The sequence below is a fragment of the Rhinopithecus roxellana genome, chromosome 3 (genome assembly GCF_007565055.1).
Source record: "Rhinopithecus roxellana isolate Shanxi Qingling chromosome 3, ASM756505v1, whole genome shotgun sequence".
Classification (NCBI taxonomy): domain Eukaryota; kingdom Metazoa; phylum Chordata; class Mammalia; order Primates; family Cercopithecidae; genus Rhinopithecus; species Rhinopithecus roxellana.
The window spans coordinates 110,679,180-110,705,714 of NC_044551.1; the positions used below are offsets into that span (position 1 = coordinate 110,679,180).

Genomic DNA, 26,535 nt, shown 5'->3' on the forward strand with positions numbered 1-26,535 from the left:
CCTCCCCGCCCCTAGGCGGTTGCTGGCAGCGGGCCGCCGCCCTCCCCCGGCCCAATGGCGTGGCTGCACAGTCAGTGATGTGAAGCTCTGCTCAGGCTTGTCCGGCCCCCGGCTCGCAGCCCATTACACCATCCGTCGCAGCAGTAGCTGCAGCCGCTGCAGCCCGAGCCGACTCAGAGGGCGGGAGGCAGCTCGGGTGGCGGGGCGGGGCGAACAGCGCGGCCGGATTCATTCCTGTGGGGCGCGGGGCATGGAGGAGCTGTGCGGCCGCAGGCGGAGCAGGGCGGCCCGGGCGGCGGCGGGGACAACGGTTTCCCTTTGAAGGGGACGGCCAGACCCCGAGTGACCAGCGGCGGCGGGGAGGACTAGTCCCCGGGCAGGTAGTGGCGGCGGCGGCGGCGGCCTGCCAGGGCTTGGGCCGGGGCCTGAGGTGCCCGCGGAAGGCCTGGGCGGGAAGGAGGGCGCCGCGGGATCCGAAGGCGGGCAGCGGGCTGGAGGCCACAGGCTTGGCCCATCGGGAGGGGGTTGTAGTCAACGTAGGAGATTGGGGAGGGGGCTGCCATTGTCTGGAATACGGAGAGGAGAAGGTTGTGTTGGGGCGACTGGTTTGAGGAACCTACGGATCATCCCTTGGCGGGGGTGGGGGGTGATCAAAACGGGGCGGGCGAAGTTAATGACTAAAAGGCAGGCGGATTTCCTGAGAGCCGTGAGTAGTTTTAAAGGAAAGAGAATCTTTCGGGGCAGAGTTTTGGCCTTAGCCGAGGTTTGGTGTATCCGACCTTTTCGTTCCTTCTCGAAACGCGGCCTCAGTGAGGCCTTCCAGCCTGGCGCCCTTGGCCAGCTCGCCTGCAGTTGCAAGAAAGAGAAACATTTCTGCACCCGAGTCTCCTGCCTCTTTCGGTTGTACGCTCCCTGGGCGTGTGCAAAGCAAAACTAGAACAAAGCTTGGCTGGTTAGAGCTGGAGGCGAAAAAACGGGCTGCCTGTAGTGTTTAAATTTTCCGCACATAGAGGAGGCTGCCTGCGACCTGAACATTTGGGTCTCGGTGTGCCCTTCTGTATTTTTCTTTACCACCTTTTCTTTGGGGGTGGGAGGTGGGGTGTGATACGGAGTAGTGCCTGAAGTATAGGTTTTATTCCTTTCTTCCTACAGAAGTGGAAATTAAGAAGTGTTTTGCCTTCTATAGAAAATTAAATGCTGCTACTTTTTTTTTCTTTCTCTAGTTTGGTGCCCTGGTTGTCAGATGTTGGAAAGCAGTAGGACGGAACATACTCTTCGTGGTTGTGTGTCCGTTCTGGGGTGCAGCAGTTAACATTGAACTTTGGTTCCTGTGCCTCTTGCCTGTGCAGATAGAGTTAAACTGGAGCTCTACTTCGAAAGATAGATAAAGCACAGCCTCTCAACTGGACATAAATGGATCTAAAGACAGCAGTATTTAACGCAGCTCGGGATGGCAAACTCCGGCTTCTCACCAAATTGTTGGCAAGCAAATCCAAAGAGGAGGTTTCCTCCTTGATCTCTGAAAAAACAAATGGGGCCACGCCCCTCTTGATGGCCGCCAGGTACGGGCACCTTGACATGGTAGAATTCCTCCTAGAGCAGTGCAGTGCCTCCATAGAAGTTGGGGGCTCCGTCAATTTTGATGGCGAAACCATTGAGGGGGCTCCCCCTTTATGGGCCGCTTCTGCAGCAGGACATCTGAAGGTGGTCCAGTCCTTGTTAAATCATGGAGCATCTGTCAACAACACGACTTTAACCAATTCAACTCCTCTTCGAGCTGCGTGTTTCGATGGCCATTTGGAAATAGTGAAGTACCTCGTAGAACACAAAGCTGATTTGGAAGTGTCAAACCGACATGGGCATACGTGCTTGATGATTTCATGTTACAAAGGACATAAAGAGATTGCTCAGTATTTACTTGAAAAGGGGGCAGATGTTAATAGAAAAAGTGTTAAAGGTGAGTTCAGCTTCTTTGTTTTTCTCAGTTTCTACCACTTATTTTCAGGAAGTTTGATACATAATTATTTATAAGCACTGGTGTTGAGTAAACCCACATTGACAGACCTGTTTTGATTAGGTAAGTCTTCCAGTATGACTTTGTTGAGTATTTCTCTGATGTTTGGTAATACATTGAAAAAATGTGCTAAAAGACTGCTGTTACTCTGTTAAGCAGTATTTTCTCTCTTATTTGGAGTAACTTAAAATTCTTGGGAAATGGGTTCCCCAAAGTTACAGATCATGTTAGTAGTAGCCGATCTGAACCTTTAGGCTTATACTTAATCTACTTGGGAATATGGTTAAGTGTAATACGTTTTTCTTAGCTTTTTGTTGTCTTGTTTTTTTGTTTTTTAGAACAACTTTGGAGTAGAAACTACTGTATTTATTGAGTCATGGTCTTGTTTGTTCTAGGTAGTCATTTCCCTTCTGACGGAGAAGGCTAGGCCAAACTGACCTGGAAGGATTAATGTCAGTGGAAAGGAGAAATCTGTTCCCTTATTCTATATTTGTTTGTAGTCAATAGATAATCCTTTTATAAGAACATGCATTAAATATAGCAAGAGAGAAAACACATTTTTAAAACTGCTTCAATACTGAGAGTGAAAAACAAGGACTAGATTAAACAGATGTGGATTTGTTGGCTAGCAACAGTGTAAACACCTTTGTCCAGAAGAAGGGCTCTGGTTTATGACTGTATAATTTTCGTTGATTGTAATAAACTAAAAGCAGCGAAAAGTAGTTCAGAATTTTTCTTAACCTTTAAAAGCAACTGCCTTGATAGCATAATTTTGATGCATGAAAACCTTAACTTGCCTTACGCCAATCTATTTATATGACAGCAAAATAATTCACTACCTAGTTTTTAAAAGCTATTAAAATTTAAAAGTAGCATATAGACATGTTTAAAAAATCAAACAGTGTAAATTGGTTTACATTGTTGGTTTACATTTGAATAAAAAGTCTTATTCCTGATTTCTAGATGTCTAAGGCGCTGACAACCACTATTTACAGTTTTTTATGTGTCCTTTTAGAGCTGGTCTCTGCAAATGCAAGCATACTTGTCTGTGTACAAGCATACTTGTTTGTGTAGCCTTCTGTCTAGTGGTTGATTACATACTTTTCTATCTTTATTTATTTATTTTTCTAACCTTGGATGTCATTCAACTCCAACACACATACCTACCTCATTCTGTTTCATGACTATACAGTATTTCATTGTATGAATGTACTTAATTTATCTAGTCTAGTGGTTGATATTTAGGTCACATCCAGTACTTTGCTAATATAAACAATGCTGCTGTGAACATTCTTGAACAAAAATGTGTCTTAGGTTCTTTTCACACTTGTGTGAGAATAAACTGTAGTATAAATACCTGTGTTTAGAATTGCTAAATCAAAGTGAATGTACATTTGCAATTGTGATAGTGTCTGCCTTTCAGAAAGGTTAAACCACACAATTACGGGGCACTGTATAGTTACTGAGCATATTTACTGTAGATAGTGTGATCTTTTATAAAAATGATACAAGATCATGGTGATTTTTCTGAATTTTTTTTCCAGAGGAAGTGTAAAAATCCCACAAAATCCCAGTACTCAGGGATAATACTTCCAAAGATACTTCTGAATTTTGTGTACTGATATATGTATGCAGTTTTATATGCTGTTCTATAACCTGTTTTTAGCTTAATAAATGTTTAACATTACCAATTATAGCTCTTTAATTTCAATAGCTGCACACTCTTCTACTAATGGAGTTTTATGTTGCTTCCAGTTTTTCAGTATGATAAAAAATGTTTCTGTAAACATTCTTTCTAATAAGTGTTTTCATTTGTTCCTGATTATCTTTAGAGGTGGCTTGGTAGATTAAATGACAGCAGAGGTTTTTGTTTTTGTTTTTGTTTTTCTCCAAACAATTATTCTTTTGAAGAATGCTTGTGTTAAGACAATGCTGAACTAACCACGTTTGAAATCATGGCTGCTTGTTTAGGTTTGTTGAATTTTTTGTTTCTTTGTTTTGGGCTTTTTATTCATCAGCTTGATGTAGAGATTATTGTTAAACTCATATTTAAGTCAAATTGGGATATGTTTTAAACTCCTATGCTGTTGGAGAGATGAGAACTGGTATTACTTCCCTTACATTTTTCAAAGCTTTATATACTTTTGGAGATATAGTATATGAGATAACTCTAACATAAATAGCTCATATTTTTTCAGCATTTTCTCCTGAGAAGCTGCGAACAGTATTTAACTTGATTACCTTTGAGCTCTTTCAAAAGAATGTTCCTTTTATCACCACTGTCATCTTTTAGCCTTATATATGAGGGTATGTATGTTCTCTCTTTTGACCAAACTAATTCTAAGTCATTTTTTCCCCCAGTGTTAATACCTAATATGTATGTCTTTTAAAAAACTACATATAACATGATAAAACAGTTTCATCCCAAAAATTGTTTTCTAGTAACCTCAACTTTTTACACATGCACATGCATATAGATATTGTCACTTTATGTGCAGAATTTTTACCTTTTCACAGTATTTTTAATTTACATAGTGATTCTTCATGAATGTTGGGGGCAGATTAAAGTACATGTGCATCCTCCCCACTCTGATCCTGAAGCTTCACTACTCATTCTCTCATTGGTTCTGGATTTTTTCCTATGGGTTAATGGTAACAAAAACAGGAACCAATTGGAACTAAGGCAGGGACACTGGAGAAGGATGTGATATAGTGGCAAGAGAGGATTTTTCCCCACTTTTTTAGCCCCATTCAAAAAGTAGAAAAGATTAATAAAACTAGATTTAAGATAGAATAATTCCTTAGGACACTTTGTGTATCATTCACTGGAAATGGTTCTGAGGAAAGAAAATGTCAATACGTTGTGCTTTGTCTGCTTAAAGATAAAATGCATGTGACTTCTACATGCCATTACTTTTAAACAGGTGTTGATATTTGAACATATTATTTAACCTCTTTTCATTACTTTTTAACAGGCTGTTGGCATTTTGAACATGTTTTAACCTAAGGTGGAATTCACTAATTGAGAGAGCAGTAGTTGAGTCCCTCAGTGTGCCAGGCTGTTAGACTTAGGATATACAAAGAGGAATAAGACAAGATATCCAGTCCTTGATTCCCTGCTCTTGAGGAGCTCATGGTTTGATTGGAGAGACAGGTTCATAAGCAGATACTTAAACCACAGTATGGTAAGTGCAACAGTAGTGCTTTCTTCTATTAGATATTTGGAAATACTTTATCCCCAGCAACTTATAACCAGAGGGGACAATGGGTTTCTTTTCCCATGGCATTCCAAAAGGGGAGAAAATCTTTGATATATTTAGGAATACCTCTTCAGTTTAACAGTCATAGCAATTGAGTTTTGAGACAGGAGTTGTTCCTATTTAAGAATCTAGACTAAATCTGAAGTGATTAGGTGAGTCCTCAGAGCTATCACAGTGATCTCAGCGCTTCATGGTTATAGTCATCTTTGGCTTCTTTTGGTTCTTTTGTTTGTTTGTGTTTTGGGGTTGTTTTTGTTTTTGTTTGGACTTAGAACTTTGCAGATCCAAAGTGAAGTCCTCTTCAGTGCCACTTTAAACCCTAGTTCTTTTTTTTTTTTTTTTTTTTTTGAGACGGAGTCTCACTCTGTCGCCCAGGCTGGAGTGCAGTGGCCGGATCTCAGCTCACTGCAAGCTCCGCCCCCCGGGTTCCCGCCATTCTCCTGCCTCAGCCTCCCGAGTAGCTGGGACTACAGGCGCCCGCCACCTCGCCCGGCTAGTTTTTTGGATTTTTTAGTAGAGACGGGGTTTCACCGTGTTAGCCAGCATGGTCTCGATCTCCTGACCTCGTGATCCGCCCGTCTCGGCCTCCCAAAGTGCTGGGATTACAAATTGAGCAGCTAAAAGTTCTTGATTCAGTACTACAGACCAATAGAAAACTGTAGGCTCAGATTTGGAGACTGGCTCCGGAAGACACTCTGTCCTCATTCATCAGTCAGTTTAGATACCCAAAATAATTAAGTAAATTGGTAATAAGGTAATTAACATGCACTTTCTGTAGGCAAGGCATTCTGTGGGACATTTTGGAGGTGATGACAATACACGAGGTGTCACATTTTTAACTTCTGAAGGAATAGTATAAGCAATCCATGCTGTAGGATTTTAGAGCGAGTGTACTGACTAGGAGGAATGCTTCATGGAGAAAGTAGTAGTTAAACAGGGCCTTGAATTTTGGGGTTTAGATCTACAGACAGTTTGCAGTTTAGATCTGCAGAAAGTTTGTTGGGATGTAGATCTGTAGAAGGGTTTTGGCAGTTTTGCAGGTTTAGAAAATGACATAAGGAAAGGCACATTGAAGAATATGCTTGGAGGGTCTAGGAATTGGAGAGTAGGCATATTTGAACTAAAAGACACTCAGAACTGGATTTTAAAGGACATTTAATCGAGGTACAGGTGTTGGATTTTATTTTTCATTCCAGTGAAAGTTTTTCAGCAGAGGACTAACTGGAGTGGTTTGTTTGTTTGCTTGCTTGTTTTTGGAGAAACTTATCTAACAGCATTCTACTACAACACTGTGACGTCTAACTGCATTCTACTACCTAGTCTTTGAGGCTAAAGACCTGGTGTTTTTATCCCATGCAATAGGAAGAGTATCTGGCCCTAAATGAGCTTGTTGAGTGGAAATGTTGGATTTAAGAGAGGAAAGATTATAAGCTCCTTGATGGCAAGCACTATGTTTTATAGGCCTTTCTGTAGGGAAATAAATACATGCATGAAGACTTGAAGTAACAAAGGAAGACAGTAGTTGGACAAAAATGAGTAGCACAGGTAGAGTATAGGGGTTCAGAAAAGGGAGAAATCCATGTAGGCATGCGGCAAGGGTAGCTAGCATTAAAAGGGTTTGAGAGAGCTAGTTCAGACAGATTATTTGCCTTTTCATTATGGAAATTTTCTAACTTAGAAGACATTGAACCACTATGTATTCATCGTCTTACTTCAACGATTATCCATTTGCTAAAGTTAAAAAAAAAAGTTTCTACTTTCCTTTTGTTTTCTATAGTAATTTAAAGCAAATCCAAGGCTCTATGTTATTTCTCTCTCATAGAATAGGCACTTAGAGTATAGATGTATTTTAGTCAAGGAAATGCTAAAGAAAAATCTTATTTAATTCCCCACTGTAAATGCACAAGAATCTCAAATGAGAAAATCTCCCTTGTCAACTAAAAGCTGTTGGTATTCAGATAGACTAAGATAATGATTGCTGTGATTTTAGGTTATTTTAGCATACTTCAGTACTATGTGAGTGCTGGAAGCTGAAGTTGTCTTTTCCTTCTTGACTTTGAAAACTCTTCTCAGCTGTTGGTTACCTCAGCACACCTACTTACAGAGAAAATAAAAGGGGGAAGGGAGGGACTTAAAATTGTACTCCATAATATATCTATATTTATGTTGATTAAGTAATAATGTTTAAATAACTTACTAGTTGAATTCATGAACATTTTAATCCCAAATTATGAAGTTACTCCCGTAAGTTGTTCCATATTCATTCTTTTCCCTCTTGTATCCCCTGGCACACTTTTCTGTGTCCTTGAGAAGAATTGGTATCCTAGTTGGATAAACTAAGCTGTAGATGGTGTGCAAATTGAGTTCAATAGGGAAATATCCATGTGGTCCTTTGTCCCTGGAGATTGGATTTTGAACTGTGAATCCTCACAGAATTGAACAGTTTGGTGAGAATGAGTAGATCCTGAGCACTACTGCTGTTGATATTGTTGGTGGCAGTAACATGAACTGAAGATAGAAGTTATGTTTCACTTACTGGCCTTCGGATACAATGTGGTTCCTTCACTGGTTCATTTTTTATCAGATTTTCATTGATTGATTGATAAAATATGTTTGTTTGAAATAAAATTCAGGAAACCCTGGGCATTACATAGATTTATGCTGTTGAGGCCTCAGGAATATATGTGATGGAAGATAGAAATGGAAGAGATACGGAGAGACCCAGATGAAAAAGTCACATGGATGCAAATCTGATCAAAACATGTCTTCCTTCTTTTTTTCCTGCATTTGAGAAGAGCTGTGATTGAATAGGGAGTCTGTGAACTAGAGGACAGAGAATTATAATGTTGAAGTTTTCTGTCATTAGATGAGTTTTGTACACATAATTAGTTGTTTTTAGTCCTCATCCCTTAGCTCCAGTGCTCTTAGCCTTGAAAATTCTACTTAACATCAAGACTCATTTCAAATGCAATTCCTCATCTCCCTCAGGTTATAAGAATGCATCTTATCTCTTTGGATGCAGATATTTTTTAGCGTTTAACTTTGTCGTAAGCTCAAGGACCTTTATTGTTAAATTTCTGTTTGTTCTTTGCTCAGTGCCTTATACAAAGAATTAGTGAAAGAATGGCACATAGTAATACATAGTAGTCTTGGCACAATTTATCTTCTTTTCTTAAATTTCCTTTTTTTTTTTTTTTGAACTTCTGTTCTTGAGTATCTCTCATGATAGACTACACATGGGGGAAGAGAAACTTCTGAGCAGAGAATCCTTCTTCTAGTGCTCCTTTGATACCCTAAGTTGTTTTTTTCCTTCTATCCCTTCTTATCTCCTCCATCAACCTACACCTATTAGTTATTTGGGGAATAAAATACTTGGAATCAGCGTTATTGTGCAGTTGAACCACACACCCTGTCCTCATCTTACAAGTGGACCACCTCTGTACTCAGCCCAACCCCAACTACAAAGTTGAGGAAGGAATGGGTTGGTGCCAAGCATAGTAGGCTGAAGAAAGAGAGATGAGGATTGTTTTTGTGTCTTTCCAAATAAATCTATTATAAGACCCTCTAATTGTGGCTTCTATCAGTCAAAACTTACACTTTCACCAAAAATACAATATTTTTATTTTAATTGGATTTTTAAAACAGCTTTATTGAGATAAAATTCACAAAATCACTTAAAGTGTATACAATTCAGTGACTTTTTAGTATGTTCAAGGGGTTATACAACCATCACAACTATCAGCTTTTCATCACCCCTGAAAAAAATCTAATATCTATTAACAGTCACTCCCTCCTATCCCACCTCATTCCCCTGAAACTGCACAAGTCTTAGGCAACTGGTAATCTCCTTTCTGTCTCTGTAAGTTTGCCTGTTCTGGACATTTAATTTAAATGGAATCACATAATATGTAGTCTTTTGTGAGTTGTCTTGTTTGCTTAGTGTAATGTTTTCAAGGTTCATCCATTTTGTAGCATGTATCAGTGCTTTTCTTTTTATTGCAGAATAACATTCCATTGAAATAAATATATCACTTTTATTCAGCAGTTGATGGGCATTGGGGTTGTTTATACTTTTTAGCTATTCATGGAGAAGTTCTTCTGTGGATATATGTTTTCATTTCTCTCAGGCATATACCTAGGAGTGGCATTGTTGGGTTGTATGGTAACTCTTTTTTTTTAACAGGAATCGTTACATTGTTTTCCAAAGCAGTTGTACCAGTTTACATTCCTGTCAGCAATGTAAGAAGAGTTCCAGTTTCTCCAAACCCTATGCAAAACTTGTTCTTACTCTTCTTTTTTAATATAGCCATTTTAGGAAGTGTGAAGTGATATCTCATTGTGATTTTGATTTATATTTCTCCAATGGCTAATGACGTTGAGCATTTTTTCATGTACTTAATTCATGTGATTATTGGCTCTCTCTGTCTCTATTTTCTTTGGAGGAGTTTCTTCATTAACCTTTGCATGTTTTATAATTGGGTTATCTTTGTATTACTGAACTGTAAGAGTTGTTTATATATTCTTATGTATGTCTTTTATCAGATATATCATTTGCAAATATTTTCTCCCATTCTGTTTTTTTTTTTTTTTTTTTTTTTAACGTTTTTGATGGTGGTGTTTATACCAATTTGGATTTTTATTTTACAAACTGATTTTTAAAGAAATTTTTGTGTCACTTATATGATGTCTTGCTTAAACAAGAAAATTGTTAGGAATAGACTGCAGGATTTACTGGTGCTGTGCCTTTTACTATGCGGGAACTTTTCCATGGATGAAACTTTGTATTCTAATTGTAAAACACACCCATTCCTGCTTTGTCATATGGTTAAATTTAGAATAAAGAGGAATGATACAATTTTATTTCTGTATGGTGTAAAACAGGGCTGTGACCTAGCCCTCCATTTAAATTTATGTTCATATGACTTGATATTGCTATTAGATATATTAGCTATGTGGCAGGTATCCATTTAGCAAACAAGAAAATAAGATTCTTTCTCTATTTTCTTGCTACTCTAGGACCAGCAGCATAGGTATCACTTGGATCCAGCCCAGATGATCTGAATCAAAATCTGCATTTTATTATGATTCTCTGGTGATTTTATACATGAAAGTTTGAGAAGCACAGCTTTATTTGTCTTATTCTAAACACACACACAAAGCTTGAAATACATGAGGAATTTACAAACAGCAGAATCTACCAACTTGTTATTGCTAGAAAAAGCAATTTAAATTAAAGACATTTTGTGTTTGTTAAATATATTGCAGTCCTTAGGAGGACATTTTTGTTTTTTTAAAAAGAGCAGTGCATTCTGTCTACTCCATGAGAGTGGTTTAGCAACTGACTTCATCCTGGTGAATCTTGGTAATTTTATCCAAACTGAGATATTTATATGTTATGTTGAAGCTCTTTTATGATTTAGGTGGTTGGTGGGTAACAATCACTGGCCCTTATCAATCTCAAAACATTTGGTTTGGACCCAGATAATTCTTAGACCTCTAACTAGTTCTTTCTCAAAATACAGCTATGTTTTTGGGTTACCTAATTTGAAAAAAAATATTGATTCTATTCCTAGGCACCTAAGCTTCACAGTTGAACATGAATTTTTAATGTCTTACTCACCTGCTATTAAAAGATTACAGGTGTCTTTAAAATTAACAGCAGTGAAGATTGGCACTTCAGATGCTTCTTGAGGAATACTACTATCCTTTAATGCATGAGCACTTACCATAGTTTCCTGACCTTAATATTCATCCCAGAAGCATCCCAGTGAAAATGGCACTTTTCATTCTTACAGATTTTCTTAGCATTGTTTTTGTGTTAAATTATGAATTTGAAAATTAACATATTTTTATCATACTATTTTAGCTTTCTAGAGAAATGCTGTAACAGAATTAATACTTAATGTTGTGCCATTAATGTGATTTCTAAGAAATACCTATTGAACAAACATGTCTTTTGAGAAATCATGAAATTTTTTTTTATGAATTCAGTGCCAGAATATTTTTTTTCTCCAAATGAACTTTTTCTTAGGCATTGAGAATTGTTTAATATAATATGTTTTTCTTTTTCTCTTCTTTTTTTTTTCTTTAGCCAAAGGTAAATTCATTAAATTTCATTGGTACATATCCTTAATTTCATCTCAGATGCCTGGTAATATTTACTTTTGAACTTTGTGTTGTTTTGTTTTTCATTGTCTTTCTCATTTTGAGAATTCAAAAAGAAGACAAGATGTGGAGATGGAAAATCTTTGGGAAGTACGATCACTGTATTATGGGAATGTTTTTAAAGGGCCTGTGTAATCCAGGGAGAATTCTTGAGCTGAATCTATGGTACTTGGCATATATTGTTATGCACCAAAACTTTAAATCAATTATGTTACCTAGCAAAAAAGAAAATATGATTTTAATGATCTTTGGCATGTTAACAGCACATACTAGTTACAAGACCCTGGTAACTCACTTTTTAAATTTGGCTTGTTACACTTTTTCACAAAAAATTACATTTAATAATTATAGCATATCTAATACTTGAAACAACTGACATAGCAAAATATTTAGTCAATTTTACAAAAACTGGTTATCGTTTTGTATAGCACTTATACATAGAAAGCCAGATTAATCTCAGAAACTGAAACATAGATATGTCATGAAAGAAAATAAAGTTTATAAACAGATATGAGAAAATATTCTGTTTACCAAGGAATAGAGGTAATATAAATTAAAAAGTTAATTTCAGTCGTAGAAAGAATACTATAAAGTGGAACTTTAAACAGTTGTTATAATCCCATTGGTAGTGAGTTGAAAATGTGTATTAAGCCATCACACATTTTTGATTCTATTTTAGCTAGGCATTAATTTTTTTTGTCATTTGTTTATTGACTTATTTACATGCAATACAATTCATAGTTTTTTGTGTACAGTACTGTAATTTTTGACAAACATATACTACTCATTAATTAAAGGTAAGAACAAAAACATCCTTTATGCTTCTTTGCATTAAACCCCTCTCCCAGCCCCTAGCCCTTGCCAATCACTACTTTGTTATCTGTCCTTACAGGTTTTTAAGCATTAATTTTAATAGTAAAAATTCTGAAGCAGCGCAGATGTCCATCAACAGGGAAATGTTGATGTAAAGTATGACGTGCTCCTTTGCTTGAACTTTCACCATAAAACCTTTAAGGATTATGTAGAATCTTTGTAGTTACAGAAACTATGCAGATGATGTAATAACACATGATGGAATGCCCAAGATGTAGGTGAAAAGCAGGAAACAGTTATGTATACACTGATGATAACTTTGTCAAAACATACTATATAAAAAGATTTGGAGAAATGACACAAAAGTTATAATTGATTTAAGATCATGCTTTTTTTTTTTTCTTTTGCCTCTGTTTTCTATGCTGTAAGTAATGCTCTAGGCTATAATTAAAAAACTTACCTTTAGGGCTTTCCAGGGCAGAACAGTGTAGTGGTTATACACTTAACCTGTTAGAGTAATTAAAAAGATCTCCTTCTAGGATATAACTTTTTGAACTTATTTTGTCTGCAAAAGCTAAGATTGAATTACTTTTTATGATATCAAATATTAAAAATTTAGAATCTACCTTATCTTTAACAGTGTGCTAATTGCTTCTGGGATATAAAAGAAATATAATATAGGATCCGTGTACTTTAAGAATAGACTGTTTAGGTAAGGACTTATTTGTGAAGCAGTAGCATTATACTATTGTAAGGTATTATAATAGCAGCTATGTGAATAATTATTAGGATGACTCGTATATTTATTCACCAGGTATTCTCACAATGATAACATCGATATGATATAACCAAGAAAACCTCTTTAAGCAGTTGAAATTTCTAGTGAAATCTGAAGTACAGGAAGTTAAAATGGTAAAGAAGGAAGTGCATTATAGAAAAATCAAGAACAGAGGCATAGAGGTAGAAGTGAATAGGGCTGTTTGTTCCTGGTGCTGGGAGAAGTACTTAGGATCGAATAATGTGAAGCATAAGCAGAATTTCTGCCTTATGTGTGGGAGATGCAGACAATGTCTTCTGGGGTTAGAGCAGGTTTGGCAAACTATGACCCAAGGTTCAAATCCAGTCCACCTCTTTTCAGTACTGCCTGAGAGCTAAGAAAGGTTTTTACTTTTTTGGAATGGTTGAGAAAGAAATCAAATGAAAAATATTTTATGACACATGAAAATTACATGAAAATCAAATTTTGGAGTACATAAGTAAAAGTTTTGTTGGAAAACAGACATGTCCATTAATTTAACATACTACTATAGCATATTTCATGATACTTGGCAGAGTTTAGTGGTTACAACAGAGACCTTATGGCCTGGAAACCTAAAATGGTATCTGGCCTTTTACTGGAAAAGTTTGCCAGACCCTTAGTTGGATGCACAGTGAATCATTCATTCCAGAGATAATGAGAAATGAAGTTAAAGAGATAAGGTAGGGAAATATTTGTTAGTCTTTTAAAATCCATATCCCTGAATATCCAATATATATATTTTTTGTTTTTTTTTTGTTTTGTTTTTTAGTAGAGACAGGGTTTCACCGTGTTAGCCAGGATGGTCTCGATCTGACCTCGTGATCCGCCCGTCTCGACCTCCCAAAGTGCTGGGATTACAGGCTTGAGCCACCGCACCCGGCCCTGAATATCCAATATTAAACTTTACTTCACATAATGTTTTCTGAAACTATAGATTTCTTCCTCATTGCTCTCTCCACATAGATAGTGCCTTGATAATCAATGATATAGAATTTTGAAGGCCATCTCAAAGATTGTCTGCTTTTCCTTAGAGGAAGTGTGAAAACTTTCTGAGTTGGAAAGTGATGTGACTGGTTGAAGTTCTATTATGAGGTTTGGTTTTATATTAGATATAATTTATTCACTGAGGTTTAATATGACTGGCATTTAAAATATGACCTTAGAAATGAGTAGTACACTGAATTGGCAGTTGGGAGACAGGAGTTTATATTTTCCCACTAAAGTCTCTTTTCTATTTGCATGTAGAGTGAGTTTATCATCTCTACCTTGCAAAGTTATTAATACAAGATTAAAAGGGGGCAACAGTTAAATAAAATGTAGGAATATAAAAAAATGCTATATTCGCATACTTGTCCCTTTTTTCATTAATTTTTTTTTTACTGTTTGCTTTTACTTTCTCTAATTCACTGTTTTTTCTTGTAACTTCTTTAGATAGAAACTTAGCTATTTTTTAAGCCTTTCTTTTTATCTGATTTGTTATTTAGTGTTTTTATTACCATCCAGTTAAAAATATTTTCTGATTTTCATTGGGCTTGCTTCTTTGACCAACGAATTATTTAGAAGAGTATTAATAATTCAAATAGGTTTTTCTAGTTATCTTTTTGTTTTGGATATCTAACTTCATTCGTAAGTGGACTTAGAACATACTCAGTGACTTCAGTCCCTTGACAGTTGTCGAGACTTGTCTTATGGCTGAGAATATGGTCAGTATTTGGATATGCTCCCTGTATCCCTGGGGGCAAAATTGTTTTCTATGGTTGTTGATTGCCATGTTCTTTTATTTATGCCAGTTAAATCAAGTTTGTAATGTTTATCCTTGCTGGTTTTGATCTTCTAAGCTGAGAAAGATGTGATTAGATGTACTAATGTTTGCAGATTTGTTTGCTTTCCTAGTAGTTCTGTCGATTTTTACTTTATGTAACTTAATTCTATGTTATTAGGCGGAAAGTTTAGAATTATATCTGTATATTTTGAATTTTTTAACATAAAATATTTCCTTTTGTTGCTAATTATGTATTTTGCATTAAAGTCTACTTTCATATTTTAATATCAGACAGCTTCTTAATGTTTAGTTTTTGCAAAGGGTATTTTTTCCCCAACCTTTCATTTCTAAAGATCATTTTCTACCCATATATTTAAGGTGTGTCTTGTAGGCAGTGTGTCTTGAGTTTTCTTTGTATCTTCAGTCTGACAGTTTTTGTCTTTTAAGTTTTTGTCTTTTCTTTGTATCCTCAGTCTGAAACTTTCTTTTAAATGTTTAAATTAAACATTTAGTTTACTTACATTTAATGTAATTACTGATATTTTTGGATTTTCATCTCCTGGGTACTTTTCTGATTTTTATTTGCCCTGCCTGTTTTGTATTCCTTGGTCTTTTTTGCCACCTTTTGGATTATTATTTCAATTTTTTCTCTGTGTTAGAGAAAATGTAGTTGTGTGCGTGCCCTCTATTATTTTAGTAGTTATTCTAGGTAGCATTACTTTGACTTATCAAAGGCTAACATAAATTTCTAATTTTATATCTTTACAACAAAAAGATCTCAGAACACGTTAACACCAATTACTCTCCTTACTGTCATGGTATTGCTGTCAAATGTTTTATTTCTATGTGTGTATTTCAAGCCCTACAATATATTATTATTTTTAAAATCAATATTTATTTAGATGTACTCACAAATTTACCCTTTTTGTTGATGTTTTTGCCTATATCTCCAGGCTTCTGTGTGGCTCATCTTCCTTCTGCCTAAAGAACACCATATAGTATTTAGATCTGCTGGTAATGAATATCTTAATTTTTTCCGTTTCATTTCTTTCTCTCCTGAAAGGGTTCTTTATTTGACATTTATTCTTGATACGGGTATAGAATTCTAAGTTGGCAGTTACTTTTCTTTCGTGCTTTTGAATAACATTTCATGTCTCCTAGCTTCTGTTGTTCCTGATGAAAACTTTGCTATCAGATTGTTGCTCTTTTTTTTTTTTTTTTTTTTTTTTTGAGACGGAGTCTCACTCTGTCGCCCAGGCTGGAGTGCAGTGGCCAGATCTCAGCTCACTGCAAGCTCTGCCTCCCGGGTTCACGCCATTCTCCTGCCTCAGCCTCCCGAGTAGCTGGGACTACAGGCGCCCGCCACCTTGCCCGGCTAGTTTTTTCTATTTTTTAGTAGAGACGGGGTTTCACAGTGTTAGCCAGGATGGTCTCGATCTCCTGACCTCGTGATCCGCCCGTCTCGGCCTCCCAAAGTGCTGGGATTACAGGCTTGAGCCACCGCGCCCGGCCAGATTGTTGCTCTTTTATAGGTAATTTCCATTCATTCTCTTGTTTTAAGATTTTTCTCTTTGTCCTTAGTTTTCAGCAGTTTTGCTGTGTTGTATGTCAATGTGTTTTTCTTTTTATTTATCCTTCTTGGAGTTTGCAAAACCTACTGAATTTGCAGTTTAAGCTTTCATCAGCTTCTGAAAATTCTTGGGCTTTATCTTTTCTTAAGTGTTGCTTTGGGACCCATTTTCTGAGTATGTTAACAATCTTCTGACATTGTTCCCTCTTTCTCTTACAGTCTCCATCTTTTCTGTTCTTTTACCACTCCCTGCTTCTTTCTGTATATTTTCATCTGACTTATCTTCCAGTTACTCATTTTCTATTCAGCTGTGTGTAAATCCACTTTTAAAGCCAGCCACTGAGTTTTTCAGTTCTAGAACATCTATTTGAATTTTTAGTTTCCAGTTTTCTGTTGAATTCTCAATTTAAAAAAATCTCCTTGAATATGCTAAGCATAGCTATTATTTAAAAATCTGTATTGGTAAACTGCATTATCTGGGTCTCCTGGTGGGCTTTTCTGTCAGCTCTTTATTTCCATTGTTTTTTATGTTATGGTTCCTTATTTTCTTTTCATTATTTTTGATTGGATACCAAGCATTACATATGGAAAATATAAATAATTTGAACCCTACTATGATAATATCTTCCTCTAAATAGTATTTATATTTGCTTCTGGCTTTTAATTATGTGTACTAGCAATCCTGGATTATTTTAATTCAATAATGAGATGATCTTAAATTAGATTTAAGTTTTTGTGATAGCTAGTCTATTTGCAGTTAACTCTAACTCCCTAGGGTTAAAGTTGGAGCTTTAACCCAAAGTGTGGGAATTTTCTAAGTTCCTTTCTTAGCAGGCTGTAGGCTCCACTTTTCCCCTCTATCCCTGCAAGGCTGTCAGAAATTCTGCTAAGTTAGTTATTCAGCTAGCTTTTCCAGAGTTGGTGGAGGCCATTGTGGGAAAGCTGCCTCAAATTCTGGACTTTACCTCTCTAGTTTTTTCTTCTCCTGTATATTGTACCCTTGTTATGTCTTATCCTGTCAAGCAGATTTTTAAAAATACATTTTTCAGGTTTTTTAGTTGTTAGTGGGAGGATGATCACGTTACAGGTGTCTCTGCCATTACTGGATGTGAAAGCCTTCCTTATTGTTTTTTAAAGCTACTTTTTTTCTCCTGGTATGTGGGTGTATTCAGAATAAATATATTTTGTATTTTTTCAATAAATACAGAAATATAGTTCATTAAATTGGCTTTTGCTACCTCTTTTTTTTTTTTTTTTCCTGAGGCGAAGTCTCCCTTTGTCACCAGGCTGGAGTGCAGTGGCGCGATCTCCGCTTACTGCAACCTCCGCCTCCCAGGTTCAAGCGATTCTCCTGCCTCAGCCTCCCAAGTAGCTGGGACTACAGGCACGTGCCACCACGCCCAGCTAATTTTCGTGTTATTAGTAGAGACAGGGTTTCACCATGTTGGCCAGGATGGTCTTGATCTCTTGACCTCGTAATCTGCCCACCTCGGCCTCCCAAAGTGCTGGGATTACAGGCATGAGCCACCGCGCTTGGCCAGCTTTTGCTACATTTTATTCTTGATTTTGTGCTACTCTGAATAGAGAAAAGTGCCATCTAAGCCGTTTCTTTATATTCAGATTTCTCTTATATTGCATATTTCTTAGAAAAACATGGGGAATAGTAGGGGTCCTCAATACAAAAGAGTGTTTAAAATATACTTGGTATAGTAGTCATGTTTAATTGAAATTATTTTAAAGAAATGAACATCGATACTCAGAAGGTCTGGGCTCTTTCAGTGCTTGGTTAGCTTAGTCATTGTTAAAACATTTTATCAAACACTATTTCATTGTAGACCATTGAAATCTTGGGTCAGAATAATTATATAGTCCTTGTAGATATCATAGAAGACTAAACAGGATAAACTTGTGGAAGGACTCAATTTTTCATATAGTAACTTGTTTTTTTCTAACTTTAGTTACAAAGCAGATTTATTTCAAGTATTCAGGTTTAAAATACTTTCTGGTACACATGCTGTGTTGGGCATCCCCAAAGCTACCCCCGTATTTGGAGGTAACTCACCATACAACTGTACTCATAGGTAAGATTTATTACTGTAATGTCATTAGGACATGCAACTGAATTATGAGGGGTGAAGGTACAGGTGAGGTGTAGAGAAATCTTTAGGTGTTTTTATGCTTTGTTCCTCTCGTGAGGGGTCACATAGAGCATATTCTTCCCCAGTAATGTAAATACATACGTGTCTGTTTCTACCAAGGGAAACCCATGACAAGACCCAGTGCTAAAGGTTTTTATTGGGGGCTGGTCATGTAGGTACCCTTTGCCTAGCTCATACCCAAAATTTTAGACTCCCAGAAGGAAACCAGACATTCAGCATAAACTGCACTGTTCGTACAAACAGTTTAGGTACAGTGAGACACCCTTATCATTTAGGGAAGTTTTAGATCAGTATAGAGAACTGTTTACCAGCCAAGTTTCCAGCTACCAGCCAAAGGTCCAACCTTGCAAGAAGGTCTTTCTAAGGACAGCAGTCTCAGCCTACCATGCTACCTCTTTTCTACAGACATGCCTAAAATGACTGACTGTTTAAATTTTATGTAAACATTGTATGTAAATAGCAGAGATCAGCATGATAATTCCTATTTTGACGATTAGTAAAATGTTTATCATTAAACTGAAATACCTGGTGTTTCTGATCTCTTAATATGTTTCATGCAGGCTTTTACTAATGTGCCAGTGCCTGTTGTCAGTTTTAATCTGTGTGTGGGAAGAAAAGGACAGTGTTAGAACATTTAGTACAGCTATAAAGAATGTTTAAAAAGTTAAATTATAATAGGAAATAATCCATTATGAAAGGACACTTCAGATATCTCCTTTTAATGTTCATATTGAACCACCCACATATTTTTTAGATTGCGTAGATTCGTTTTTCTTATGAGAGCTTTTTGGGGAAAGTCCTTTGTTACCAAGAATTTTGTCTAAGATAGTTGAAATTAACTTGGCAATCAGAAATAAATATTGAAAAAATAATTTCTGACTACTATTAGAGTCAAAATGAAGAATCTTAGATATATTAAAGACCAGTCTGGCCGGGCATGGTGGCTCATACCTGCAATCCCAGCACTTTGGGAGACTGAGGCAGGAGCATTGCTTGAGTCCAGGAGTTTAAAACCAGCCTGGGCAACATAGCAAGACCTGGTCTCTAAAGAAAAAAAAGACCAATTCCTTGTTTATAAATGTGGAAACTGACTTGGAAGTTAAGTGACTTGTCAGTAAAATGGTGAATAGCTGGTTATTTGTATTCTATCCATTTTTAGGTCATAAAATATGCACTTTAAAACATTAATGAAAAATACCAAGAGACCATGGATTAGTCTGAATTTATTCTGGTGACCTTGGATGTCTTTTTATAACTAATTTGGTCATGTCATTTATTCAACAAGTTTAGTATCAAACACTAGTTTTAGGTATTGGGGAAATTGTTTTTCTTGTCTGTAAACCAAGTATGTCCTACTTAGAAGCTTAAAGCTGCCTGCTTTTTAGGTTCTAAAGGGCATATACATATTACATTTTATTTTGGTCCCTCAATGTATGTTATTTCTTTTTTTCTCTCTAAGGTAATACTGCATTGCATGATTGTGCAGAATCTGGAAGTTTAGACATCATGAAGATGCTTCTTATGTATTGTGCCAAGATGGAAAAGGATGGTTATGGAATGACTCCCCTTCTCTCAGCAAGTGTGACTGGTCACACAAATATTGTGGATTTTCTGACACACCATGCACAGACCAGCAAGACAGAACGTATTAATGCGCTAGAGCTTCTGGGAGCTACATTTGTAGACAAAAAAAGAGATCTGCTTGGGGCTTTGAAATACTGGAAAAAGGCAATGAACATGAGGTACAGTGATAGAACTAATATTATTAGTAAACCAGTGCCACAGACACTAATAATGGCTTATGATTATGCCAAGGAGGTGAACAGTGCGGAAGAGCTAGAAGGTCTTATTGCTGATCCTGATGAGATGAGAATGCAGGCACTATTAATCAGAGAACGTATTCTTGGTCCTTCTCATCCTGATACCTCTTACTATATTAGATATAGAGGCGCTGTCTATGCAGACTCTGGAAATTTCAAACGATGCATCAACCTATGGAAGTATGCTTTGGATATGCAGCAGAGCAATTTGGATCCTTTAAGCCCAATGACCGCCAGCAGCTTGTTATCTTTTGCAGAACTATTCTCCTTTATGTTACAGGATAGGGCTAAAGGCCTGCTGGGTACTACTGTTACATTTGATGATCTTATGGGCATACTTTGCAAAAGCGTCCTTGAAATAGAGCGAGCTATCAAACAAACTCAGTGTCCAGCTGACCCATTACAGTTAAATAAGGCCCTTTCTATTATTTTGCACTTAATTTGCTTGTTAGAGAAAGTTCCTTGTACTCTAGAACAGGACCATTTCAAAAAGCAGACTATATACAGGTTTCTTAAGCTGCATCCAAGGGGAAAGAATAACTTCAGCCCTCTTCATCTGGCTGTGGACAAGAATACTACATGTGTAGGGCGGTACCCTGTTTGTAAATTTCCATCTCTACAAGTTACTGCGATACTGATAGAATGTGGTGCTGATGTGAACGTCAGAGACTCGGATGACAACAGTCCCCTACATATCGCTGCTCTTAACAATCATCCAGACATCATGAATCTCCTTATTAAATCAGGTGCACATTTTGATGCCACAAACTTGCACAAACAAACTGCTAGTGACTTGCTGGATGAGAAGGAAATAGCTAAAAATTTGATCCAGCCTATAAATCATACCACATTGCAGTGTCTTGCTGCTCGTGTCATAGTGAATCATAGAATATATTATAAAGGGCATATCCCAGAAAAGCTAGAGACCTTTGTTTCCCTTCATAGATGATAACTTGACTGTATTTTAGCACTGTTAAAGCACGAATTGCTAACAGTTGTTTCATAAATGAGCACTGTTGTGATAACACCAGCATTCATTTAGCTTGATTGATATTATCGTGCTCTCATTGGCTAAAGCATTATAAGCATCAAATTTACAACATTGGTTTCCCAGTATTTAATATAAATATACCATATAATATATTGTTTGTGAATTATTGAGAAATGTAACATTCAAATTTCTAAAATTGTCTGCCAAAGGCTTATTCATTCTGGTTTTGTTTGCTGTTGGGTGTTTGCGGCAGAGTTAACCATTTTTCCATGGTGTCTTTATACTTTACTGGTTTGTGAATTTTATACAATTGAAAGTCTTTTTTCCTTGCTGCTTTCTTCTCTTCTCAAGTTTCCCCCGTTTCTACTTTATTTTTTGTTCTAACCATTTCTACTACAGTTTTTTCCTTATGGACCCATGCTAGGTTGTACAAACTTTAAGGACTCCTTACCATTTGCAGTTACCATAAGTGCTTTATCTTCTCTATGCACAGGCTTCAACTTGACTGTTGTATGTTAGCATATTTTCTATGCAGCAGTTGGTCAACTTCAACTCAAAACACTGTTTTCTTATGTTTGCTACAAAGTTGATTTTTTGAAAGTACTCTGTAGCATGACAATTTTTAGACCTGCAGGTTAGCTATTTTAGCTCACGCTTTTTTGTTTGTTTTTTTCTTCATTTTCTTTGCATCTGAGGTTTCTTTCTCTAATCCACTGAAATTATTGTGTGCTAAATTTGGGAAACAGATCTATTCTAACTCATTAACCCAGTTGAAATTTAGGTCTGTCATCTTAATATATCATGCAGTAAAAGGAAGAATCTTTTTAAAGTGACCCACCTTTCATGCTGCTCCAGCATTGTCCTGCTTGTGCTGATGGTGTGATTAGGTGTAGAGAATTTGCTTAAATTTAACCTCAAAGTTTATCACACAGCTTAATGAGTCACATTGAAATATTCAGTAATTGAACTGCAAATCACTTTTAGTTACAAAAAGAGCTAAAGCATGTCAGTGGCATGATGCTTGCCAAGCCAGATCTAGGCATCTAGGATAATTAAGGTATTTTAGTACGCAATTTACTGCCATAATATCAAAGGTCAGTAACAGTGTTCTTTCTTTCTTCAAGCTTACGTATACCTTTAAAGATAACTTGCATGAATTACTTTGATTACTTTGGTCTCAATTATTTGTCACCCTAGTTAAACATGAAAGGTTGCAGTGCTTCCTGTTCCCTTACTGGAAGTTAGCTTTTTCTTTTCTCTTCCTTTCTTCCTTCCTTTCTCTTTCTCTCTCTCTCTCTCTCTCTCTCCTTTCTTTCTCTTTCTCTCTCTCTCTGTCTCTCTCCTTTCTTTCTCTTTCTCTCTCTTTCTCTCTCTCTCTTTCTCTTACAGATTTGCTAATGCCACAGAAAGGGCTCTTTTAACTTAAGATAAGTGAAAAGTACGAAAAAAGATTCAGGTAATTATCATTCAGCACTTTATTGTAATTCAGAATAAAATTTATGATGGCATATTTGCCCTGCATATGTCTTAATGAAGTTGTTCTGAATAAAAAGCTCCTTATTGATTTGAGAAAAACTCAGTTTACCTGTGAGTTTAATGAGCTGGATCACTCACTTGGATTTTTTTGTGTTGACATTTTATTCTGAGGGTTGATGTTACACTATTTAAGTCGTCATCAATGCAAACAGTCACATTAGGTTTGTCGTCATCTTTAGTTAGTACAAACCTTGTAATGAAGAGTAGTAAATAAGAGAATGTTAGACTTTTTGGTTAAATAATTGATTTAATTTTTAAAAGATATTTTACTCATTTGCTTGGTTGTAAATTTAATTTCACCATTAAGAAAAGGTAAATTGGATATAAATGAATGCTCTCCAACCTTTTGATGAAGAGGTTTTACTATCTCTTATTGTGGGAAAATTTGATGAAATATTTGAACTGTCACATGTATTAAGAATACTTTGCGATTTAGACCAATATTCTAGAAATATCAAATGTCAGTATTTTGAAATCATCTGTCTCTAACTTTGTGGTATAAGAATTATATATCAATAAGCTATTATTTTTATAAAGGAAAACTTTGCCATTATAGTAAATTACATTAGTTGATCTCGATAATTTGAGGATAAAAGATGACAATTGGATTTTTAATTGATTTAGTATTTCCTCCTCCTCTTTGGGGACTGGGTGGGAGGGCCTATATGCTCTTAGAGTGAGGCACATCTCACTGTTTTGCAGCTGAATTTGAATTTTGCAACTGCTGTGTAAAGTAAGGATTTCTTTAAATAGCATTTTTGCACCACTAAAAATAGATAACTTAGAACTCAGTCTTGATAACTGAAATGACTTATTTCACTTAGAATACATTTCTCCCTTCTCTGCCATCTCCGCAAATGCCATTGGGAGGTTTTGAAAAACCAGTTCGTTTAATAGCTCAAAATTGTCCCTGATTTTATTTTCTTTTAGGGAAAATTGTTTCATAAATGTGACACTGATAAAGCCTTTGTCAGAAAGTATTCTCAAAATTATGAGATGGATTATAATAAAATACTTAAATTTGTGTTATTTTTTGAACCACAGATGAGTACATTTAATAATGAACCAATTACACTTATATGAGTCTAACTAAACTGTACACTGTAGCATGGTGTTATTGACTGGAGTTAATGTGTAAAGTTATTAACATTTCTATGAAAATACCCTTTTGGGGCCTCCTGAATTTTACATGTTCCACTGTTTTGATCATTCCTGTAAAAGAAATGGTTATTTTACTCAGATGCCAGTCTACTTTATAAAGACAAATGGATTATAGACTTAAAAAAGTCATTTTTCTTATTCATAAATCTGACAGGCATAAACTCAAAGATAATTTGGTGCCCATTATGAATTTGAAGTTCAGTGGTAGCGCACTTGTAAAGTGGCTACCTTAATGTGCATAGAGATCCCGGTCTACTGTGATGTGGGAAAATTGTTTAGGTTATATGGGAAAAGTAGCTCTTTAAAAATCATACTGCCCAACAGAAACCTTAGGCTGAATTTACAGCTATGATAATTTTTAATTAAAGATAATAATAACAGCAGCATTATTGCCTAGAACTTTAACAATTATAGGGTTAGATACTAAGGAAACAAACTAATTGGTCATCATCATTTTCTTTTTCTTGTTTTTTTTTTTTTTTTTTTTTTTGCCCTTATGTATTACTAAACAACTGGTTTCTCTCCCTTTTGTCAGTTCCCATTGTGTGTTTTTTCAAAAGAAGTACTGTATTCGGATGCCAGCTAATAAATTGTCACACAATGGAAAATCATATGCCACAACATTCATTGTAAGGTTTAATAAAATTAAATTTGCACCAAATTTAAGTGTATTCTTATTAACTCTTAATACTTGATTGGTATTATTTTAATGCAAATGATAGTAGACTCCTGTTTCAGAAAAACCTAATTGATAATTTGTGGCCAGTTAAAACTTAAAAGATAGCATTTATTGTTAGTATTTCTATGTGAGTATGATTTATGTATAGTTTATTCTAAATTTTTTTTCTAGTAGAGATCACAGAAACTAAAGATACGGGGAGACTTCTGTTGTCAACTGCGTAAGAGAAGGGATGCCTTTAATTCTTGTTTTTTAATCGGTTTGCTATGATCAGAAATATATCATAAATATATTCTTATGAAGGCAAGTTTTATACATTTGTTTTCCATCACTTTTCGGTTGTAAAGTCTAAGTAGTCCTTGTTTTTTTTTATGTTTAACTTACCTAATAGGAAGAGCTCTAGTTGAGTCAGAAAATGAATTGGCTGTAATTTCTAAACTCTAAGCATAAATTGAAATCTCTAGTTTTATAGGTTTTTCCCTTTTGAATTTTTAATATCCCTTATTCATGACAAGTATAGACTTTGTCTTCCTTTGACAGGACCCTTTTAAACATAAGTCTTCTTTACCCTTGGTCTTGTGGTTCTATGGTTGTCTGCACTACCACTACCAATATTTAAGAGGACTCTTACCAAATTTATAAGTAAAAGAATGTTATATTTTTAAGGCTCTAAATAAGAAAATGTCTTAGTATGTCCTCAAGATACTCTATTTCTTTAAGATACTTTGTCTTTTTATCTCTGTACTAGTGGATAGAACCTTCTTTGTTGAGAAGTTTGAGGCTGTGGGAGTTAAGTGAAGTTATTGATTCCTGGGTTCCATGTTACTTTATTGCATGTTTTTCTGTAAAGCTCTTTTAAATAAGATTTTATCTCATAAAATTACAGCTTTATATAATGATGTCAATTTAATTGCTTTTTCTAATATGTCTACGTCTGATTTCAAAGTGAAATAACGCAGTTCCCTACCTTGAAAAAATGGAAAATCCTAGGATTGGTGTCTATTTCTAATATATTTTCATCCTTATAATTGTAGATTATACAACTATAAAAGATACTTGTAGTAGTACATAGTTGTTCCAAAAACTAATATCTTAGGTAAGTTTTCCTTTTTTCTTTTTCCCATGTTGAGTCTTAAGTTTTTTCAAGACAAAAATTCTTAAAGTAGTAGTAGCTAAAATTTGGTAAATTATGAAAATGGAATTAGGTCACGAATGAATTTAAATAAGTGTGATCGGTATTATATACTGGAAAGTTGAGTGAAAATTAGGCATATTCCTCATGCCCTTTCAGAGTAATCTTTCACACACAAAAAAAGTAAGCCTGCATTGTATGCCATTAGGCAACAACATCTTTTTGCTTATCTCTTCAGTAGCTGATGGTAGAATAGCTTCTAATCATCTAAATATAACTTTTTACAGAAATGGTGGAAGCTGTAGTTATACAGAATTTGTAAAATGCATTTAAACCTTTCCGATGATCATCTTAAGAATAAACTAGTGTTTTGTAGTATTTTGCATCATTTAATGCCTAGGATAATGTACTGAGATGTGTCCTTTAAGTGATTTTGTCATTGTGAGAGCATCATAGAATGTGCTTAAACCTAGATGGTCTAGACAACTACACTACACTCCTAGGCTGTATCGTATAGCCCATTGCTCTTACTCTACCAACCTGTATAGTAAGTTACTGAATATTTTGGGCAATTGGAACACAATGGTAAGTATTTGTGTATCTAAACATAGAAAAAGTACAGTAAAAATATTATTTAAAAGATTAAAAAAAAAAAAAAAACCATGGGGGACTTA

General features: G+C 35.8%; 1 protein-coding gene across 1 annotated transcript; it reads left to right on the forward strand.

The window, feature by feature from the left end:
• FEM1C (fem-1 homolog C) lies at positions 1-24,711 on the forward strand. The gene is made up of 3 exons (XM_010356923.2): positions 1-380; positions 1,224-1,957; positions 20,002-24,711. The coding sequence occupies exons 2-3, from the start codon at positions 1,414-1,416 to the stop codon at positions 21,309-21,311; spliced, it is 1,854 nt and encodes a 617-aa protein (XP_010355225.1). The 5' UTR covers positions 1-380; positions 1,224-1,413; the 3' UTR covers positions 21,312-24,711.
• The last annotated feature ends 1,824 nt before the right edge of the window (positions 24,712-26,535 follow it).